Here is a 17,273-nt window from a genome sequence, read left to right on the forward strand (position 1 = left end):
TGAAAAACTGTTTGGACAAGCCTTGCTGACTGTGAATGAAAGTAATTCATAGTTGTATAAATAAAAGAGGTTTTGCTGGGACCAAGAGTCTGTTTCCTGCTTTTTAAGGGAGCCTAGGTCAGAACAGATTGATCAGAATGTGTCAGAAGAGCAACAAAGATGATTAGGGGACTGGAGGCTAAAACATATGAAGAATGGTTGCAGGAACTCGGTATGTCTAGTTCAGGGGTAGTCAACCTTTTTATACCTACCGCCCACTTTTGTATCTCTGTTAGTAGTAAAATTTTCTAACCGCCCACCGGTTCCACAGTAATGGTGATTTATAAAGTAGGGAAGTAACTTTACTTTATAAAATTTATAAAGCAGAGTTACAGCAATTTAAAGCATATGATAATAATTACTTACCAAATACTTTATGTCACTAAGTTTGGCAGAATAAATCTTTATAAAACAACTTACTGTAGTTAAATAGTATATTTTGAGAAATTTAAATTGTCACGGGGAATTTTATGAAAACCTAATGAAAATGTTTTTAAATAATGGTGTAAATTTTTTTTAAAAAGTCAATTAAATTTAAAAAAAAGGAAAGTGCTTCAGTATCGGACAAAACCCCTACCGCCCACCATGAAAACTGGAACGCCCACTAGTGGGCGGTAGGGACCAGGTTGACTACCACTGGTCTAGTTTAATGAAAAGAAGGACTAGGGGAGACATGATAGCAGTGTTCCAATATCTCAGGGGTTGCCACAAAGAAGAGGGAGTCAAACTACTCTCCAAAGCACCTGAGGGTAGAACAAGAAGCAATGGGTGGAAACTAATCAAGGAGAGAAGCAACTTAGAACTAAGGAGAAATTTCCTGACAGTTAGAACAATGAATAAGTGGAACAACTTGCCTGCAGAAGTTGTGAATGCTCCAACACTGGAAATTTTTAAGAAAATGTTGGATAACCATTTGTTTGAAATGGTGTAGGGTTTCCTGCCTGGGCAGGGGGTTGGACTAGAAGACCTCCAAGGTCCCTTCCAACTCTGTTATTATTATCTCCTTTGGAACACTACCATATCTTCTCTGAAGTAGCTAAAGGCTGTTAATTTAATATATACAAACTAATTCATTCTGCTGTTTGATATATCACAACCTTAATTTGGGGATAAGTAGAGCAATAAAGTGTATAAACTCCTTTGACTGAAAAACGTGGTTATATTCTGCTATAATTTATGTAAGCAATGCTTTTTGAAGTTGAATGAAGGATTATGGAAATTACATCAAAATATTGGTTGGATCCAGATTAATTGTTCATGCTGTAATTCCATTGAAATCATTTTGAAGCAAGTTAGCCATGACTAATTTAATACCCATATCTAATTTAATCCAAGTCCCCCACTCTGCATTTCTACCTATTATTACAGATTTGAAATGTACCGTATTTTTCGGAGTATAAGACGCACCTTAGTTTTTGGGGAGGAAAATAAGAAAAAAGCTGATTGGCAGGTGGATCGACCTCCCGGAATACCTCCAATCAGCTGTTCCAGAGGTGAATTTTAGCAACAGGTTCCCTGGTTGTGAGCTCTGTGCCTTGCTTTTTTTTCTCCCTATGAAGCTTCTGAAACTCCATTTCAGAAAAACCTTTTTTTTAATGCCTCTGAAACAGCATCAGAAAAAAAGCCTCTGAAGCTCTGTTTGGGGGTTTCTTTTCTGAAGCTTCCTTTCTGATGCTTTCGTCAGCATCTGAAACCTCCGTTTGAGAAGCTGGGCGGGGCTACATTCAGAGTATAAGACGCACCCAGTATAAGACGCACCCAGATTTTCACCCTCATTTTTGGGGGAAAAAGGTGTGTCTTATACTCGGAAAAATATGGTACTTATATTTGGTGGGATTGAAATTGTCTCATGGGAATCTAAATTAATGGTATTTTAGTCACCCATTTTGCTTTAATTCATTAGAATGTCATTATTTTTAAGAGTTAACAAGAGATGTACGTATTTGAATGTATTGGTTTATTTCAGATTGCATATTTACATATCTGTAAATTTGCATGAGCCACGGTGGTGCACTGATTAGAGTGCAGTACTGCAGGTTACTTCTGCTGACTACCGGCTTCCTGCAATTTTGCAGTTCAAATCTCACCAGGCTCAAGGTTGACTCAGCCTTCCATCCTTCCAAGGTGCGTAAAATGAGGACTCAGATTGTTGGGGGCAATATGCTGACTCTGTAAAACCACTTAGAGAGGGTTGTAAAGCACTGTGAAGTGGTATATAAGTCTAAGTGCTATTGCTATTGCTATTTTGTTGGCAGATTCATTGGTTGAGTTTATAAGAAATTCAATATCTTAAATATAGTCTGTATTACTGTATTGGATCTCGTGGTATTTTTGGCATAGCTAGAACTATTTTGTTTTGGAACCGGAACATAATTTACAACAGATTTGCCTTGTGGTTTTGTGTGCGAATGCAGCAAAACAGGACTGGGGATGGCTACTACTAAAATACTGTTGGGCATATTTTGCAGTTAACCACTCTCTCTATATAAATTCAAATGTGTTTTGTACTGGAAAAAGGCTGGAGTTCAAGTGAAGTCCAATAAAGTTCGAAATTGTTTTCTTTATTGTTGTTCTGAAAGTTAATATAATCTTAAAGTTTTCCCCTCCCTCAATCACTGAGGAGGGAGGAGGTAACCGTTAGCTTAATTTTCATTTATGAACCTGAATTTGTTATACATTTAGCAATTGAATTTGCTTCTTTCCTGCAGGAGATAGGGCGAGTGCAGCTATTAATCATGTTCTTTTGAGGGGGGGGGGAATTAGTCTGGCTGAGAAGTCTTGATGGTTTTAGTGGAAGCAGAATAGAAAATAATTATGGCTTCTCTTGATTTGTGTAAGACAATCAGATGATCCAAAGAAAACAGGCACTAATGAAAATGGTAAGCTCCACATGCGGCAGAAGCAAGTGGCTCTACCTGTATCTAAAAGCCAACCAGCGTTGTGCTTGGTTACTGCTTGGATGGAGACTAAAAACTTAATCAGACTAGATTGAAAAATCACAAAAACATTTCAGAAGGCAGCAATTGAAAAACTTCTGCACTGTGGCCAAGAAATGAAAATCACCAGGAGTTGAGTTCAATTCAAAGGAGTCTTCACTTTTAACAAAAACGACAGCAGAAGTTCAAACTGCTTTTCAGCTTAAAGAATACCGTTTTTAAAGTAATTATGGTGGCATTTTTTCCCCCCTCCAATTCTAGAAAACCCATTCTGAAGCTCACAGTGATGACTGTGGCTGAAAACTAGTAGATTTTAAAGAGACTAAAATATTTAAAAGTAGACTGTAAGCAATAAAACAGGTTTAACATAATGTATAAAATGAAAAAAAAAAAAGACACACACACCCCAAGAAAATCAAGGGGAGAAAAAAAGACCTTTTCATGGAAAGGTCTTTCCATTTTGTCTCATCAGCCTACCTGCTGCAGCTCTTAGTCACCCAATATCAACCTACAACTATCAGAAGCTTTCCTGCTTCTGACCTCAAGAAAGATCTCAAGCAAGGTTGGGTATATTATTGTCAGTGTAGCCTAATTGCACATTATTCCACAACAAAACATGAACTTACTGCAGCAAAGTCCGTCCTTTGGAAGGATGGGAGTGCTTTAAAGTTTTAAAAAAAAAGAATTTCTTTATTTGGACTTAACCCACACTCATCAAAAGCCCTTCTTTCAAGTGCTTGGCCTAGTCCTGCTGCCCAGAGCAAGGTCTTTGTGACACCAAAAGGGAGAAGGATGCTGTGTAAGGATCTTGAAGCTGCAGTAGATTGGGCAGGTACAGAGTTCACTTGATCACTGTCCTATAATTTTTTTATTAATTTATTTGAGTAAATTTATATGGCCACGCTCTCAGTGACTCTAGGTGTCTTATAAAAATAAAAATGCAATATACAAAATATAAAAACCAGCAGCCCGATGCCCTAGAGGTAGAGCTCTCTCTTCACAATCAGGAGGCCATGAGTTCGTTCCTAAGTAGCAGCAGATATTTCTCTGAGTTATTGTCTGCTGTGACCTCCACGTAGGCATCAGGAAGGGCATCTGGACAGTAAACGCTCAGCTCCATTCAGTCGCCACAACTCTACCCCAATGCAAGGGATTACAGGGTCGTTAAGAGAGAAAAAGAAAAGAAAATGTACAAACAATAAAAACAATAACCCCACCACCACTCCCTAGTGACAACAATCAATCAAATAGGCTACTTGATGGGCTCCATCCCACTCTAGAGCCCAGGTCTGTTGGTAAAACTAGATCTTCAGGACCTGCAAAACTGTGTCAAAGTGGGAAGGTCAATACAATCTAACCTACTATCACAAAATGTATGCTGTTTTTAATTAAACTTTTCAAATGAGCGCATGTGTATCATCAGTCTATCTTCTTTTGTTTTTACTGGTGCGTTTTCCCTAGTTTTTCCTATAATGGGTAGCTATCCTGTGCTACTCTCAATGCATGTAGCCTTCTAGTATTTAGGTACTAGACTGACTCCCTTTATAGACCTTTTTTGCTGAAAATAGACAAAATTGTATTGCTGGTTTTAGGATTTATTGATTTTAAAGGTTTATTTATGGGAAGAAGATAGCTACACTATGTGGGAGGATAGAGATGGTAACTATGTTTCAAACTGCTGCAAAGATCGGAAGTCACTTCTTTAGATACCTTTCTTGTTCCTGCTATTTTACTATTCTTTGCTCTTTTTTCCCCTTTGACCCTTTCATGATCTTTTTCTGTTTCTTCTATGCTACTTTAATTTTAAAAAAAACAACTTTGTCACGTCTGCTTTTAATAAAATTTATTCATTGTATTTAGGTACCCTGATTATAATTTCCTGACAAATGCACCATAAAGTGAATAATTTTGGGGAGGGGGGGAAAGTTGCTTAAATAACATTTAAGTTTTTTTTTTAAAAAATATGTAAATGCAATTATCCAAGTGCTATCATTTAAAGATAAGCAAAAGAAAACGAGTCTTTGGAGTTTTTTTTGAAAACATGAGGCTTTTATTTATGATATTTACATAAAACACAGGTAGTCCGTGATTGGTTGCAATTGGTTGTTTAGCAACCATTCAAAGCAACCGACACCGCCGCCCCCCACCCCCCAAAAAAAAGATTCTTCTGACCTGTTAGGACTGATTCTTTTGATTCCAGTTCCTTCAGTGATCTGAAAATTAGATTTGGTATTCTAAAGGACCCCATCTAGCTCAATGATTCTGAATTCCTATAATCTGCTTTCATATATGGAACAGGGAAAAGTCAGTGGTCTAAATATAATTGAGGCTGGAAGGGTGGCCACCTTTGACGCTGCAGGCACAGGGATCCCAGCTGATTCTTCCTTCTTTAAAAAAAAAGTGCTGGTCATGGTTTATTGTAATTCTGGTGGGGATCCAAAGATGAACCTAGGCATTTGGAAGTGGCAAGGTGGGTGAAGGCTGAGCAAAAAGGTGGAAGCAGGCCAGCCTCAAAAACAGAATGTACTGAGAGTGAATCCTAGATGGCAGAGATACAGTACAATCTAATTCTCTAATGGAGATTCAAACTCTTGCAGCTCTGGGAGCTCATAATACTCATGCTATGATTGCCATGGACTTCTTGTTCCTCCCAGCTTATGTTTAGCCCCAGCATCTAAACAGGTCTGCTTCCCCTCAAAGGTAGCCACTCGCATTTTAACTGATGGCTAACATGACAGGGTAGTCTGGGGAAGGGAGGCATCCAAAAGGTTTGACCCTGAAAAACAGAATTGAGTAGAGTAGAGTAGAATAGAACAGAACAGAACAGAACAGAACAGAACAGAACAGAATAGAATAGAATAACAGAGTTGGAAGGGACCTTGGAGGTCTTCTAGTCCAACTCCCTGCTTAGGCAGGAAACCCTACACCACTTCAGACAATTGATTGTCCAATTTCTTCTTAAAAACTTCCAGTGTTGGAGCATTTACAATTTCTGGAGGCAAGTTGTTCCACTGATTAATTGTTCTAACTGTCAGGAAAGTTTTAGGTTGCTTCTCTCCTTGATTAGTTTCCACCCATTGCTTCTTGCCTGCCTTCAGGTGCTTTGGGGAATAGCTTGACTCCCTCTTCTTTGTAGCAGACCCTGAGATATTGGAATACTGCTATCATGTCTCCCCTAGTCCTTCTTTTCCTCAGATTAGACATACAGTATCCAGTTCCAGCAACCGTTCTTTATATGTTTCTTGTCCTTGCCTCTGATATTAAAATGTCTTCTGCTGGTCTAGCTTATCTATTTATAAAATGCATCATATTTTGGCCTGGCTTACATATAATGATAAAGAGCATGCAGTTTGCATCATGGTATAAAGTGTGAAAGTAGCTATTCATTATAGCATAATATATAATTTATGAATCACGCCATTTTGGTTGCTCAATATGCCACAACAAAATATTATTATTAGTGCTATGTGTAGACCAATCAACTGTGAACAGGAAGTGGGAATCTACTGATTAGTCTCACACACTAGCTTGTTCCACCCCAGATATCCACAATCATGCCGTCAAACATCTGCCACACAACCATCTCCATTTGTACAGCTGCTTTACAGGTGAGCAACAGGACTCGGCCATGGACAGACAAAGAAGCTGTTGCTTAATATTTCAGAGAAAAGGTGATGGCAATTGGAATATGTAATCAAGAGGAACATATTTATTTCCCAAGGGAATAAGGAGTTAGCACTGGGAAAGCAACAGGGGTAGCTGACATGAGAAGATCCTTTTTGAGTGCAAACTAGATTTTGGCTGTTTCCAGGAGCCATCTCTGGCCTAGGTTCATTATCCATCTATCACTTCAGAAATGCTTCTGTGGAACAGAGAATAAATGGTTGTTGATTTTTAGACAGCAGGGGAGTTATACAGAATGTTAGATCGTTTTTTTGTCCTTTCCTAGTAATTCTCATTTACTTTCAAGCCTCAGGAATCTTAATAATTGTCTCTCTCATATAGATACCAATCACAAATAACATTTTTAAAAATCACATTGCCCATTCTAAATTCAGCACAATTATCTTGCATTGCCTTTTCAGAAACCTTGTTCAGAAATAGATGTATTTATCTGATAGTTTGTTCCATTTCTACTTGACTCATTGGATGGTTTGGTGGTGTTTGTTTGTTTGTTTTTTACTTCCCAAGGTCCTATCTTTGGGAGCTGATGTCCTGCCAGAATATAAGCTCCAAACACCTCGCATCAACAAGTTTACGATATTGCACTACAGCCCTTTCAAAGCCGTCTGGGATTGGCTCATTTTACTGCTTGTGATCTACACTGCCATCTTCACCCCTTACTCGGCAGCCTTCCTTCTCAATGACAGCGAAGAACAGAAGAGGCGGGTGTGTGGCTATTCCTGCAACCCCTTGAACATGGTAGACTTAATTGTGGATATTATGTTTATCATTGACATTCTCATAAACTTCCGAACGACATATGTCAACCAGAATGAAGAAGTGGTAAGTGACCCGGCGAGAATAGCAATTCACTACTTCAAAGGCTGGTTCCTAATTGACATGGTTGCTGCAATACCTTTTGACCTGCTGATCTTTGGATCTGGCTCGGATGAGGTAAGCCAAACGAAGCACGCAACTTGCTTGCTTTTAATGTTATGTGTCATTCCATAAGTACATGCCACATGCTTCATCTCAGTTCAGACAAAATCCCAACGCATGATGGTTCTTCACCTTCCCCACCTCATTTGCAAGCACAAGGAAGAGAACTGAGTAATCTTAACTTATAGCAAATCATAGTTTCCCATTTTGTATGAGTGCCACAAACCAGGATATGCACAAAATATTCTTTTTTTTCTACCACACCAACAATGTGCAGTATGCATGTGTATGTTATTCTGTGTGACCACTGTGTGTCTGTGTGAGAATGTCTACTGTGTGTTGGATGTTGACTGGAGAGATTCAGGTTCAAGTCACCATCGGGGCCAATCCATGATAAAGAACTCTGTATTAAAACACTTGGGACATAGCAAATGGCCACAACTCCTCAGTCTCAAGGGAGAAGCAAGTTGCAGAAACAGCCTTGTCCCCTCGAAATGGACACTGTTTTCTTCAAGGGTATTCAGACCTTGGATGATGTGTGTCCTTCCAATGCTCGCTCCCCACTCCCCTAAGCTACTTCTCTAAGTAGCATGGTTGCTTGTCCAGCATAGCACCTACCCATTTTCTGACTTCGTTGAACACTCCTGTAGAAGACTGAGACTTCCACCCTGAGGATTCACCCAAAACAAGAATGCTCGGTCTTCTTCTGGTTTTGGCAAGTAAGAGGTAGGAAACGCCTCAAAACAGTATCTGATAGCAATAGCAACAGCACTTAGACTTATATACCACTTTACAGTGCTTTACAGCCCTCTCTAAGTGGTATACAGAGTCGGAATATTTGCCTCCAACAATCTGGGTCCTCATTTTACCAACCTCCAGAAGGATGGAAGGCTGAGTCAACCTTGAGCTGGTGAGAATTGAACTGCCAAACTGCTGGCAGCCGATGATCAGGAGAAGTAGCCTGCAGTACTGAATTCTAACCATTGCGCCACCGCAGCTCAGATGAAACCCCACTGGTTATTTCTGCATAAAATTTTATAATATAGGCAAAGGTAGGGAAATAATCCTGTCTTGTGTTCACCCTTCCTATGTAAGCAACATCCCTCAAGTATGTTGGTACATCTTCTGGAATATCAGATGTAGTACACACCTGTACCACAGTGCCACAGTAGTAAATGTGGCAGGCCTGAAGATCCAACAAAAAAGATGGCTTCCAGGCCTGACATGGGTCAGATTCAGCTTACACAGTTCAGAAAATCTTCCCTCTTTCCTTCTAAATGCATGTCCAGTTATTGTTGTTGCTCCTACAACTCCTAGAATTATTGCTACTCCTACTACTGCTACTACTGCTGCAATTATTTCTATTAGTACAATTATTCCATTACCTACTGCACAAGGGTGAATTTTGGTGATTTTCTGAATTATCCCTTTTAAGGGTTGCTGCTTCTTATTTTGTTTTTTGATCAGCTTAATATTCTGATGGTAATGCCCCTATCATAAGAATGATTATGAATATAAGTCAGCAGTGTTATCTCTTACTCTAATTACCACTTAGTCATTGAGTCTTTTTTCTTAAATCCCTATTGTCACAAGATCCCCCTATAGTAAAGACCCCTGCTAACAACTTTGTCAACCAGTCTTTTTGTGAAATGCCATCGTTTTTCAGAGGCTTCACCAGGAGGTTCTCCAAGGCTCAGAAAGTCCTGACCCCACGCTGTTTTTAGAAAGGCCACAAGATAATAAGCTGAATGCTACCAGCCACACCATGTGTATAATTCTGTTTGTGTATCAGCATGCTAGGAAAAAAAAAAGTAGGTGACTGATTATAATTCCTGGCATAGTGGTGGTAGGCTCTTGTGGATTCACTTAAAATCTCTGTTTTTAAAATATTATGTTAGCACACAACTGTTAAATTATGAGATTTATGGCAAAGATATGAAATAGACATTTCCAAAGGATAATGCAGTATCTTTCTGTAAGAATCTATGAATCAGTCTTAATTTGCTTTATCTTAGCTTTTTAGGAATATGCTAATTATTACATTCTATAATAACTGTTTTAAAATGATTTAAAAAGAGGCTGGAAAATCATATTCCTAACATTCACTGTTTTCCTTAATATACACAGTTAATATATCCTTAATATACACAGTTTACTATCCAATATCCCTAAACATAGTTTTTTTTTAAAACTGAGATGTTTCTAATATATACTTTTGCTAAAAAGTCAGCTACCCTAATATTTCCTTTTTTTAAACACTGGTTTTCCAAATGTATGCTCCACCTTGAAGCAGCTTTCCCACTAAAATCTGCTCACACGTTTTTCACTGCTGCCCATCTGTGATTCAGCAAAGTTCATTTTGGTGGAAGATCCCACTTTGTTCCCACCAAAATCTGAGACAGGTTCCTTTTTAAGTCTTTACTTAACAATAAGAAACCAAATGAGATCCCACATAATAATTTTAGGATACAGATTGCTCTGTGTCGTAAGTCAGCCTCAAAGAACACAAATACATTTTTTTTAAAAAGTAATACAGAGTGGAATATTAAAATGGATGGTTAGCCTTAGTCAACATGGAAAATAATTTTAAGCAAAGTATGACCCAGATGTAGACATAGCCTGACCCACTTTTTACCTAGAAAGGAACAGTTTCTAGTACATATTAAGTATAGAGCCATATATTTTGGAAGATTTAGAGCCATTTATAGAACAGGATGGCTAAGAGATATCACTAATTAGTAACAAATATCAACTTGATTGTGCATAGCTCAGCAAGAACTTTTGTTTCCTAATAATTTAGCATCTGGCTGCATTTGTGGGCTCAGAGACTAAAATAGGTTTAGACTGAATTAGTACTTGGATCGGAGACAGCTAAGGGAATACTCTGACTATAGGTTACGCTGAGAATGAAAAAAGATACCAGGTGTCAAGCTTGACCTGAGAGGATATTTATCTAACAATTTAGCAATATTAAACAACCTGTACCAGGTGGAAAGGAAAGAGCTACATTTTTTCATTCCTTCTCTGGATTCCTTCTTGACATGTTCATGTAAGATCATGTTTTTAACAGACACAGCATTTAAATGATGTGCGCTACAGAAATTATTGCAGTAATTAGAAGGGGGAATTTTTAAAGTTGGATCTCGCTTTTTTACCCTTGGATTAGAAAATCAAAACTTCCTATGGCTCTTAGGGTACTTTCCAGCAATCATAAAAACCGAGCTTTACATCAATACAAACATTTGTTGTTGTTAGTTGCAAAATCGTGTCCGACCCATCGCCACCCCATGGACAACATTCCTCCAGGTCTTCCTTTCCTCTACTATCTTCTGGAGTCCATTTAAGCTCATGCCTACTGCTTCAGTAACTCCATCCAGCCACCTCGTTCTCTGTCGTCCCCGTCTTCTTTTGCCCTCAATCTTTCCCAGCATTAGGCTTTTCTCCAGTGACTCCTTCCTTCTCATTAGGTGGCCAAAGTATTTGAGCTACACCTTCAGGATCTGGCCTTCTAAAGAGCAGTCAGGGTTGATCTCCTCTAGGACTGACCGGTTTGATTATCTTGCAGTCCAAGGGACTCGCAGGAGTCTTTTCCAGCACCAGAGTTCAAAGGCCTCAATTCTTTGGCGCTCAACCTTCCTTATGGTTCAACTTTCACAGCCAAACATTGCAACTGGGAAAACCATAGCCTTGACTATATGTACTTTTGTTGGCAGGGTGATGTCTCTGCTTTTTAGTACACTGTCTAGATTTGCCATAGCTTTCCTCCCCAGGAGCAAGCGTCTTTTAATTTCTTGGCTGCAGTCCCCATCTGTGGTGATCTTGGAGCCCAGGAAAATAAAATCTGTCACTACCTCCATTTCTTCCCCATCAATTTGCCAGGCATTGAGAGGGATACAAACATGCAAAACAATAAAAATCAGCTAATTAAAATAGATGATGGGGGAAAGGAAAGCTGACTGGATACAAGCAAAAGCTTAACAGTTAAGTAATCTTTGTAAGTAAAAAAGAAATCAGTTAGACTCTACGTTCCTTTTTTTAAACATTAAAATGCATTTGCCCAAATGTAGATACTTCAAAAATAAGTTTTGCAATCAGACTAGTGCATTATCATCTCCTAATATATGCTGCCCTTCAATCTAGCAGCCATCATTATAAATCAAAGTAACATCTTTATTTTGGAAATTGAAAGTTGAATAGTATTAACACTCCTGAAAGCTTCAAAAATCAGAACTGAGAAGAAAGCTTATAGAAAGAACTGGGGTAGCCTGATCAATCTCCTCCAAGCAGTCATTTTCCTCCAACGAAATCCTGACTAAATCCTTCCTAATACAGACATGCAGAAGCAGTTTCTGCCCTCAAAGAAAGCATGCTCAAAAAGGGACCCACATACATACAACTTTAGTGAGTTGGCCAATGCACGTGTTGCCATCTATTGGTAATCCTCGATTTATGACCACGATTGAGCCCAAAATTTCCATTGCTAAGCAAGAAGTTGTTAAGTGAGTTTTGCCCCATTTTATGACCTTTCTTGACACAGTTGTTAAGTGAATCACTGCTGTTGTTAAGTTAGTAACGCATTTGTTAAGTGAATGTGGCTTCCCCATTGATTTTGCTTGTCAGAAGGTTGCAAAAGGTGATCACACGATCCCAGGACACTGCAACTATCATAAATATGAGTCAACTGCCAATCATCTAAATTTTGATCATGTAACCATGGGGATCCTGCAACGGTCGTAAGGGTGAAAAACAGTCATACGTTTTTCAGTGCCATTTGTAACTTTGAATGGTTGCAAGTCGTGGACTTAACCCTAAGGCAAAAATATCCAGGCAGATTCTTAATCAGTTCTTTGGGTACCAGATATCCACCAGAAACGTGTGCATGGACTCTGTCTAGCTAAGGGGGAGTCTTGCCTTTTGAATTAGTTCTTTAACCAACTGACTAACCTACTTTATTTTTTCATGTTTGTGACTTAATATAAAAACATTTAAAAACAGAAATGCAATTACACCAGCATGAAAGTTCCAACATACCTTAAGCTGAAATAAATAACAGTTTGTACACTACAAATTGCAGTCAATAATGAGGTGCAGGCAAATGACATGGGGATGACAAGGACTCAGAGGTGGGTTTCAGCAGGTTCTGACCAGTTCTGGAGAACTGGTAGCAGAAATTTTGAGTAGTTCGGAGAAGCGGTAGTAAAAATTCTGATTGGCCCTATCCCCATCTATTCTCTGTCTCCCAAGTCCCAGCTGATCGGGAGGAAATGGGGATTTTGCAGTAACCATCCCCTGGAGTGGGGTGGGAATGGAGATTTTACAGTGTCATTCCCCTGCCACGCCCACCAAGCCACACCCAAAAAACCGGTAGTAAAAAAATTTGAAACCCACCACTGCAAGGACTCTATCTGGAGAGTTCGGGATGAGTGTGGAGTCCCTGTTGCATTGATCAGCTGTTTGGCAGTGAGCAGCCTGGCACAGCAGCAACAGAAGCAATAGAAGCGGGTGTTAATAAAATATCTGCTTCAAGTATTGAATATAGTAGGTATGTCATTGCGTGTATATATCTAGAGATCTTTTAAACGAAGCAGAGTGATTAGAAATAAAGACAATTGTCATAATCCCTGCTCATACATAAATACAATTAAGTTCTCTGAAAAGGACCTTGGTGGCTCAGCAGACTAAGCAGTCTGTTATTAACACAGCTGCTTGCAATTACTGCAAGTTCAAGTCCCACCAGGCCCAAGGTTGACTCAGCCTTCCATCCTTTATAAGGTAGGTAAAATGAGGACCCAGATTGTTGGGGGCAATAAAAGTTGACTTTGTATATAATATACAAATGGATGAAGACTATTGCTTAACACAGTGTAAGCCGCCCTGAGTCTTCGGAGAAGGGCGGGATATAAATTCAAATAAAAAAAAAAGTTGCAACAGGTTCTTCTGAATTGTAATATTTATATAACCTGATATTTAGGCCAGTGGGTTATTGTATAGATACAATTCAAAAATATAAAATCTATCTTATGCATAACATCATTTTTTACTTTAAAAATGTGATAGACACAATATTTCAATTCTGATAAAAGAATTCCTTAAATTAAAAGGCCCTGCAGTAAAAAAAAAAAAAAAAAAGATCTTCATCTGCTCCCCCAAAAACATAAGTCACTGACTTTTCGTGAGTTGCATGAAAGGGGCAACAGAGAAGGATGTCCAGTTTAGCCATGAAAGCCATCTGGGTGACTTTGGGACAGTCACTCTCTCTTAGCTCAATCCACTGCACGGGTTTGCTGTTCAGGGAAAATAGAAGGAGGAAGGGTTGTTGGATATGTTCTGCACCTTGAGCTATTTTTAAAAATAATAAAGTCAGGATGGATGGATATTTATATATAATGTTTTTTTTAATCACTATTGTATAAGATGGAAACATGAATGGGGTTTGCAAGGATGAATACAGGAAAACATTCAAATATCCCGAATCTGTAATCACTTTTAAACTAACTAGATTTAGAAATCAGGAAAAATAAGATTAAGTTATGTGACTCACAAAGATTATTTATATTTCTCCATGACAAGTGTGAAAGAATCCCTGCGGATAGGTGAAATTTAATTATACACAATACAAAGCTTTCAAAGAGTGTGCATATTTGTTAGCGTAAAATGAATGCAGAAGACCCAGAGTTACATACCATTTCTTGTGCTGTTATTTATTTGGTTAGAAGCATTATAAGGAAACTTTTAATAAACTTAATTACATTCGGGTGAAAATGAAAGGTCTACAGTTTGTTATGTAAAACATTTATCTTCCAAAGAAAGGGGAGAAATCTGTTTCTCCCCTCCCCCCTCATTTCGCTGAAGAAGGAGAAAACAGAATGATGTAATTAAAGAGGACACGACTTTATTAAGCAAGAAAGGGTCTGCAAAAATTGGGACCAAATTAATTTAGATGTACTTGGATTATTAGCAAGTCACTGATTTCTGTCACACATTCCAAAAAAAAAAATTGCTTGCCTCCCGTTAGGAGTAGCTTTGCTATAGACTTGGATTCTAGATCCCTAGGGAAGATCCATCTTACATTTGGCAGAGACTTTGTGGAAGACTGAATTCTCAGTGTCCCAAGTTTCAATAAGCAGAATTTTAATCCAGTTTTATTTATATATTACCACTGCTGTATAGCCATTCTCCTTGCAAGTGCACAAAGAGTTTCCAGACAAAGTTCCTTCTTTTCAGAGGAAGCTCCTTTTCAAAAGGCCTTCCTGCCCAGCCTTGATGTAAAGATTAAGACCTATAACAGTGATGGCTAACCTTTTTGACATTGCGTGCCAAAAATGGGGGGAGTACCGGGGGGGGCGTGCGCGTGTGCCCGCACCCATAATTCAATGCCCCCCAACACCCTGCTCCCCCCACGCATGCGTGTGTGACCCTCCCACGCTCCCCCTGCTTTCGGCACGCGATGGCAAAAAGGTTATCAATGGGCCCGGTAGGCCCGTTTTTCGCTCTTTCCAGGCTCCAGAGGCTTTCTTGGAGCCTGGGGAGGGTGAAAATGGCGTTCCCCACCCCAGAGGCCAGAAATGGCCTGTTTCCCAACTTCCAGTGGGCTCGGAAAATTAGCTGACTGACACGCGTATGCACGCTACAGCTACAGCTACAGCTGTGGCACACATTCCATAGGTTCGCCATCACAGACCTATAAGAAGGGGAAAGTTGCCCATAGACAAGAAGGTAAGCAGGCAGACAGCGAAAGGGAAATGTATTTAGAATAACAAGAGTTGGAAGGGACCTTGGAGGTCTTCTAGTCCAACCCCCTGCTTAGGCAGGAAACCCTACACCACTTCAGACAAATGGTTATCCCATCTCTTCTTAAAAACTCTTCTAGTGTTGGAGCATTCACAACCTCTGGAGGCAAGCTGTTCCACTGCTTAATTATTCTAATTGTCAGGAAATTTCTCCTTAGTTCTAGGTTGCTTCTCTACTTGATTAGTTTCCACCCATTGCTTCTTGTCCTTACCCTCAGGTGCTTTGGAGAATAGTTTGACTCGCGCTTCTTTGTGGCAGCCCCTGAGATATTTTATTTCTGGGTTTGCTTGTTTTTTAAATATAACTTTATTCAGTTTTTACAGAACATAAAACTAGCAAATATAAATGGTCAGAATAAATAGAGGAAAAGAATAAAAAGGAAGGAATGGGATAGTGTGGGACACAAAAACTATAGGGAAAAAAGTATAAGAAGAAAGTGACTTCCAACTTCTTTTACAAAAGATAAAAACTTAAATTCAACCTCTGGTTTAAGACTATATTATATAGTACTTAGTAGTAAAATCGTAGTAAGCCTGTTAAAGAAAGGGTCAGGATAAGAGTCGATACAGAAACACCGAAAGCCAATAGCTTATTCTAATAATATATACAAGTGAAAATATTTACAAAACTGGTATGCATTTCCAAATAGGTACAGAATTATGTAAGAAATATATCAATATATCAAGAAATGTATCAAGTCTTAACCTGCTTATTTTTTTCTCTCTCTCAACTCTCTTTCTCTCAGCTTTACTTTTAATTTATAATGGCATCTTCTCCCTCATCTCAATTACTGATAGAAGGAACCTTCTATATGTATATGAATACATATATATATATGATGTATATGAATTTTATACATCAGTATCCATCTGTCCCGTGACAAAGTCTTTTTGGAAGAATCATGCAATTTCATTCAATCAGAAACTTACACTGATTTCTTAGAAGGAATGACTTAGCAATGAACAAATGCTGGGTGTTTACAGTTTTTGCTCCTTCCAAATATTATCTTCCTATTTACCTTTGTGAAGGATGCTCCCAAATGTATTCATGTAGCGGGTCTAGGACAGTCCTTCTCAAACTTTTTCCTTAAAGCCACTTATCAGAAAGTCTAATCAAACTTCAAGGACTGGACGTACAGTATTATTTTAGATCTGTCATAATTTCAAACAGTCACTGAATTGAATGGTTTTTTAACTCGAGGACTACTTATAGTATAAAAACGACATTACTGAATGATCTTTATGTCCTGTCAACAAATTATTATTGGTAATTTCATGCAATTTTGTCTTATAGGAATACTTTGGGAATTTTTTTCAATATATTTTAGTACACGAGGCTGTCTTTAAGTCAATTTAAATGCCTCTGTTGTAATTGGTAATGGATACATGCACCCTCCTTACCCAAAATAAAGACACTTTTACCCAATTTTGGGTAATTTTCTCAGGTTTGGGAAGCCCCGGTCTAAAGGATAAAAACCTATGTGAAACGTAGAAACGTTTTTCAACACAGACAGCTGACTTCACTTCCCGTTTCTTAATTTGTGGCACTGCCCTGATGTAGCAGTGGTACAATAAATTGCTGCTGTGGTCTAGAATCTTTCATTGTTGCAGGGAGAAATTTACAAGACAGGTATAAATAGAATAAGTTATGTTCAAGTTACTTTAAAAGAAGGGAACGCTTATTTCCAAATTACTGCTCCTATGATCTATGTATAAAACATGCAGTGTTTTAATAAAACATTCTAATTGCACTTAGGGGGATGAAATGGCTTGTCCCATTAAAACTGCACATGTTTTCAGCTGTTAAACTTTATGCATTATATATGCCATCTTGAAAATAGAAGAGATAGTCGTGGGAGGCTACACACATGCAGAACCCTTTTGAACAGTAATTGTATTAAAAATT

The 17,273-nt window shown here is 38.6% G+C and overlaps 1 protein-coding gene across 1 annotated transcript in view; it reads left to right on the top strand.

Annotated features, from left to right (window-relative positions):
• The window catches only part of KCNH7 (potassium voltage-gated channel subfamily H member 7), a 408,359-nt gene that overhangs the window by 298,438 nt on the left and 92,648 nt on the right, over positions 1 to 17,273 (top strand). The window contains exon 7 of the mRNA XM_058191645.1: positions 7,167 to 7,592. Coding sequence (XP_058047628.1) covers positions 7,167 to 7,592 — 426 coding nt within the window. The remainder of the gene's footprint in view (positions 1 to 7,166; positions 7,593 to 17,273) is intronic.

The sequence above is a fragment of the Ahaetulla prasina genome, chromosome 1 (genome assembly GCF_028640845.1).
Source record: "Ahaetulla prasina isolate Xishuangbanna chromosome 1, ASM2864084v1, whole genome shotgun sequence".
NCBI lineage: Eukaryota > Metazoa > Chordata > Lepidosauria > Squamata > Colubridae > Ahaetulla > Ahaetulla prasina.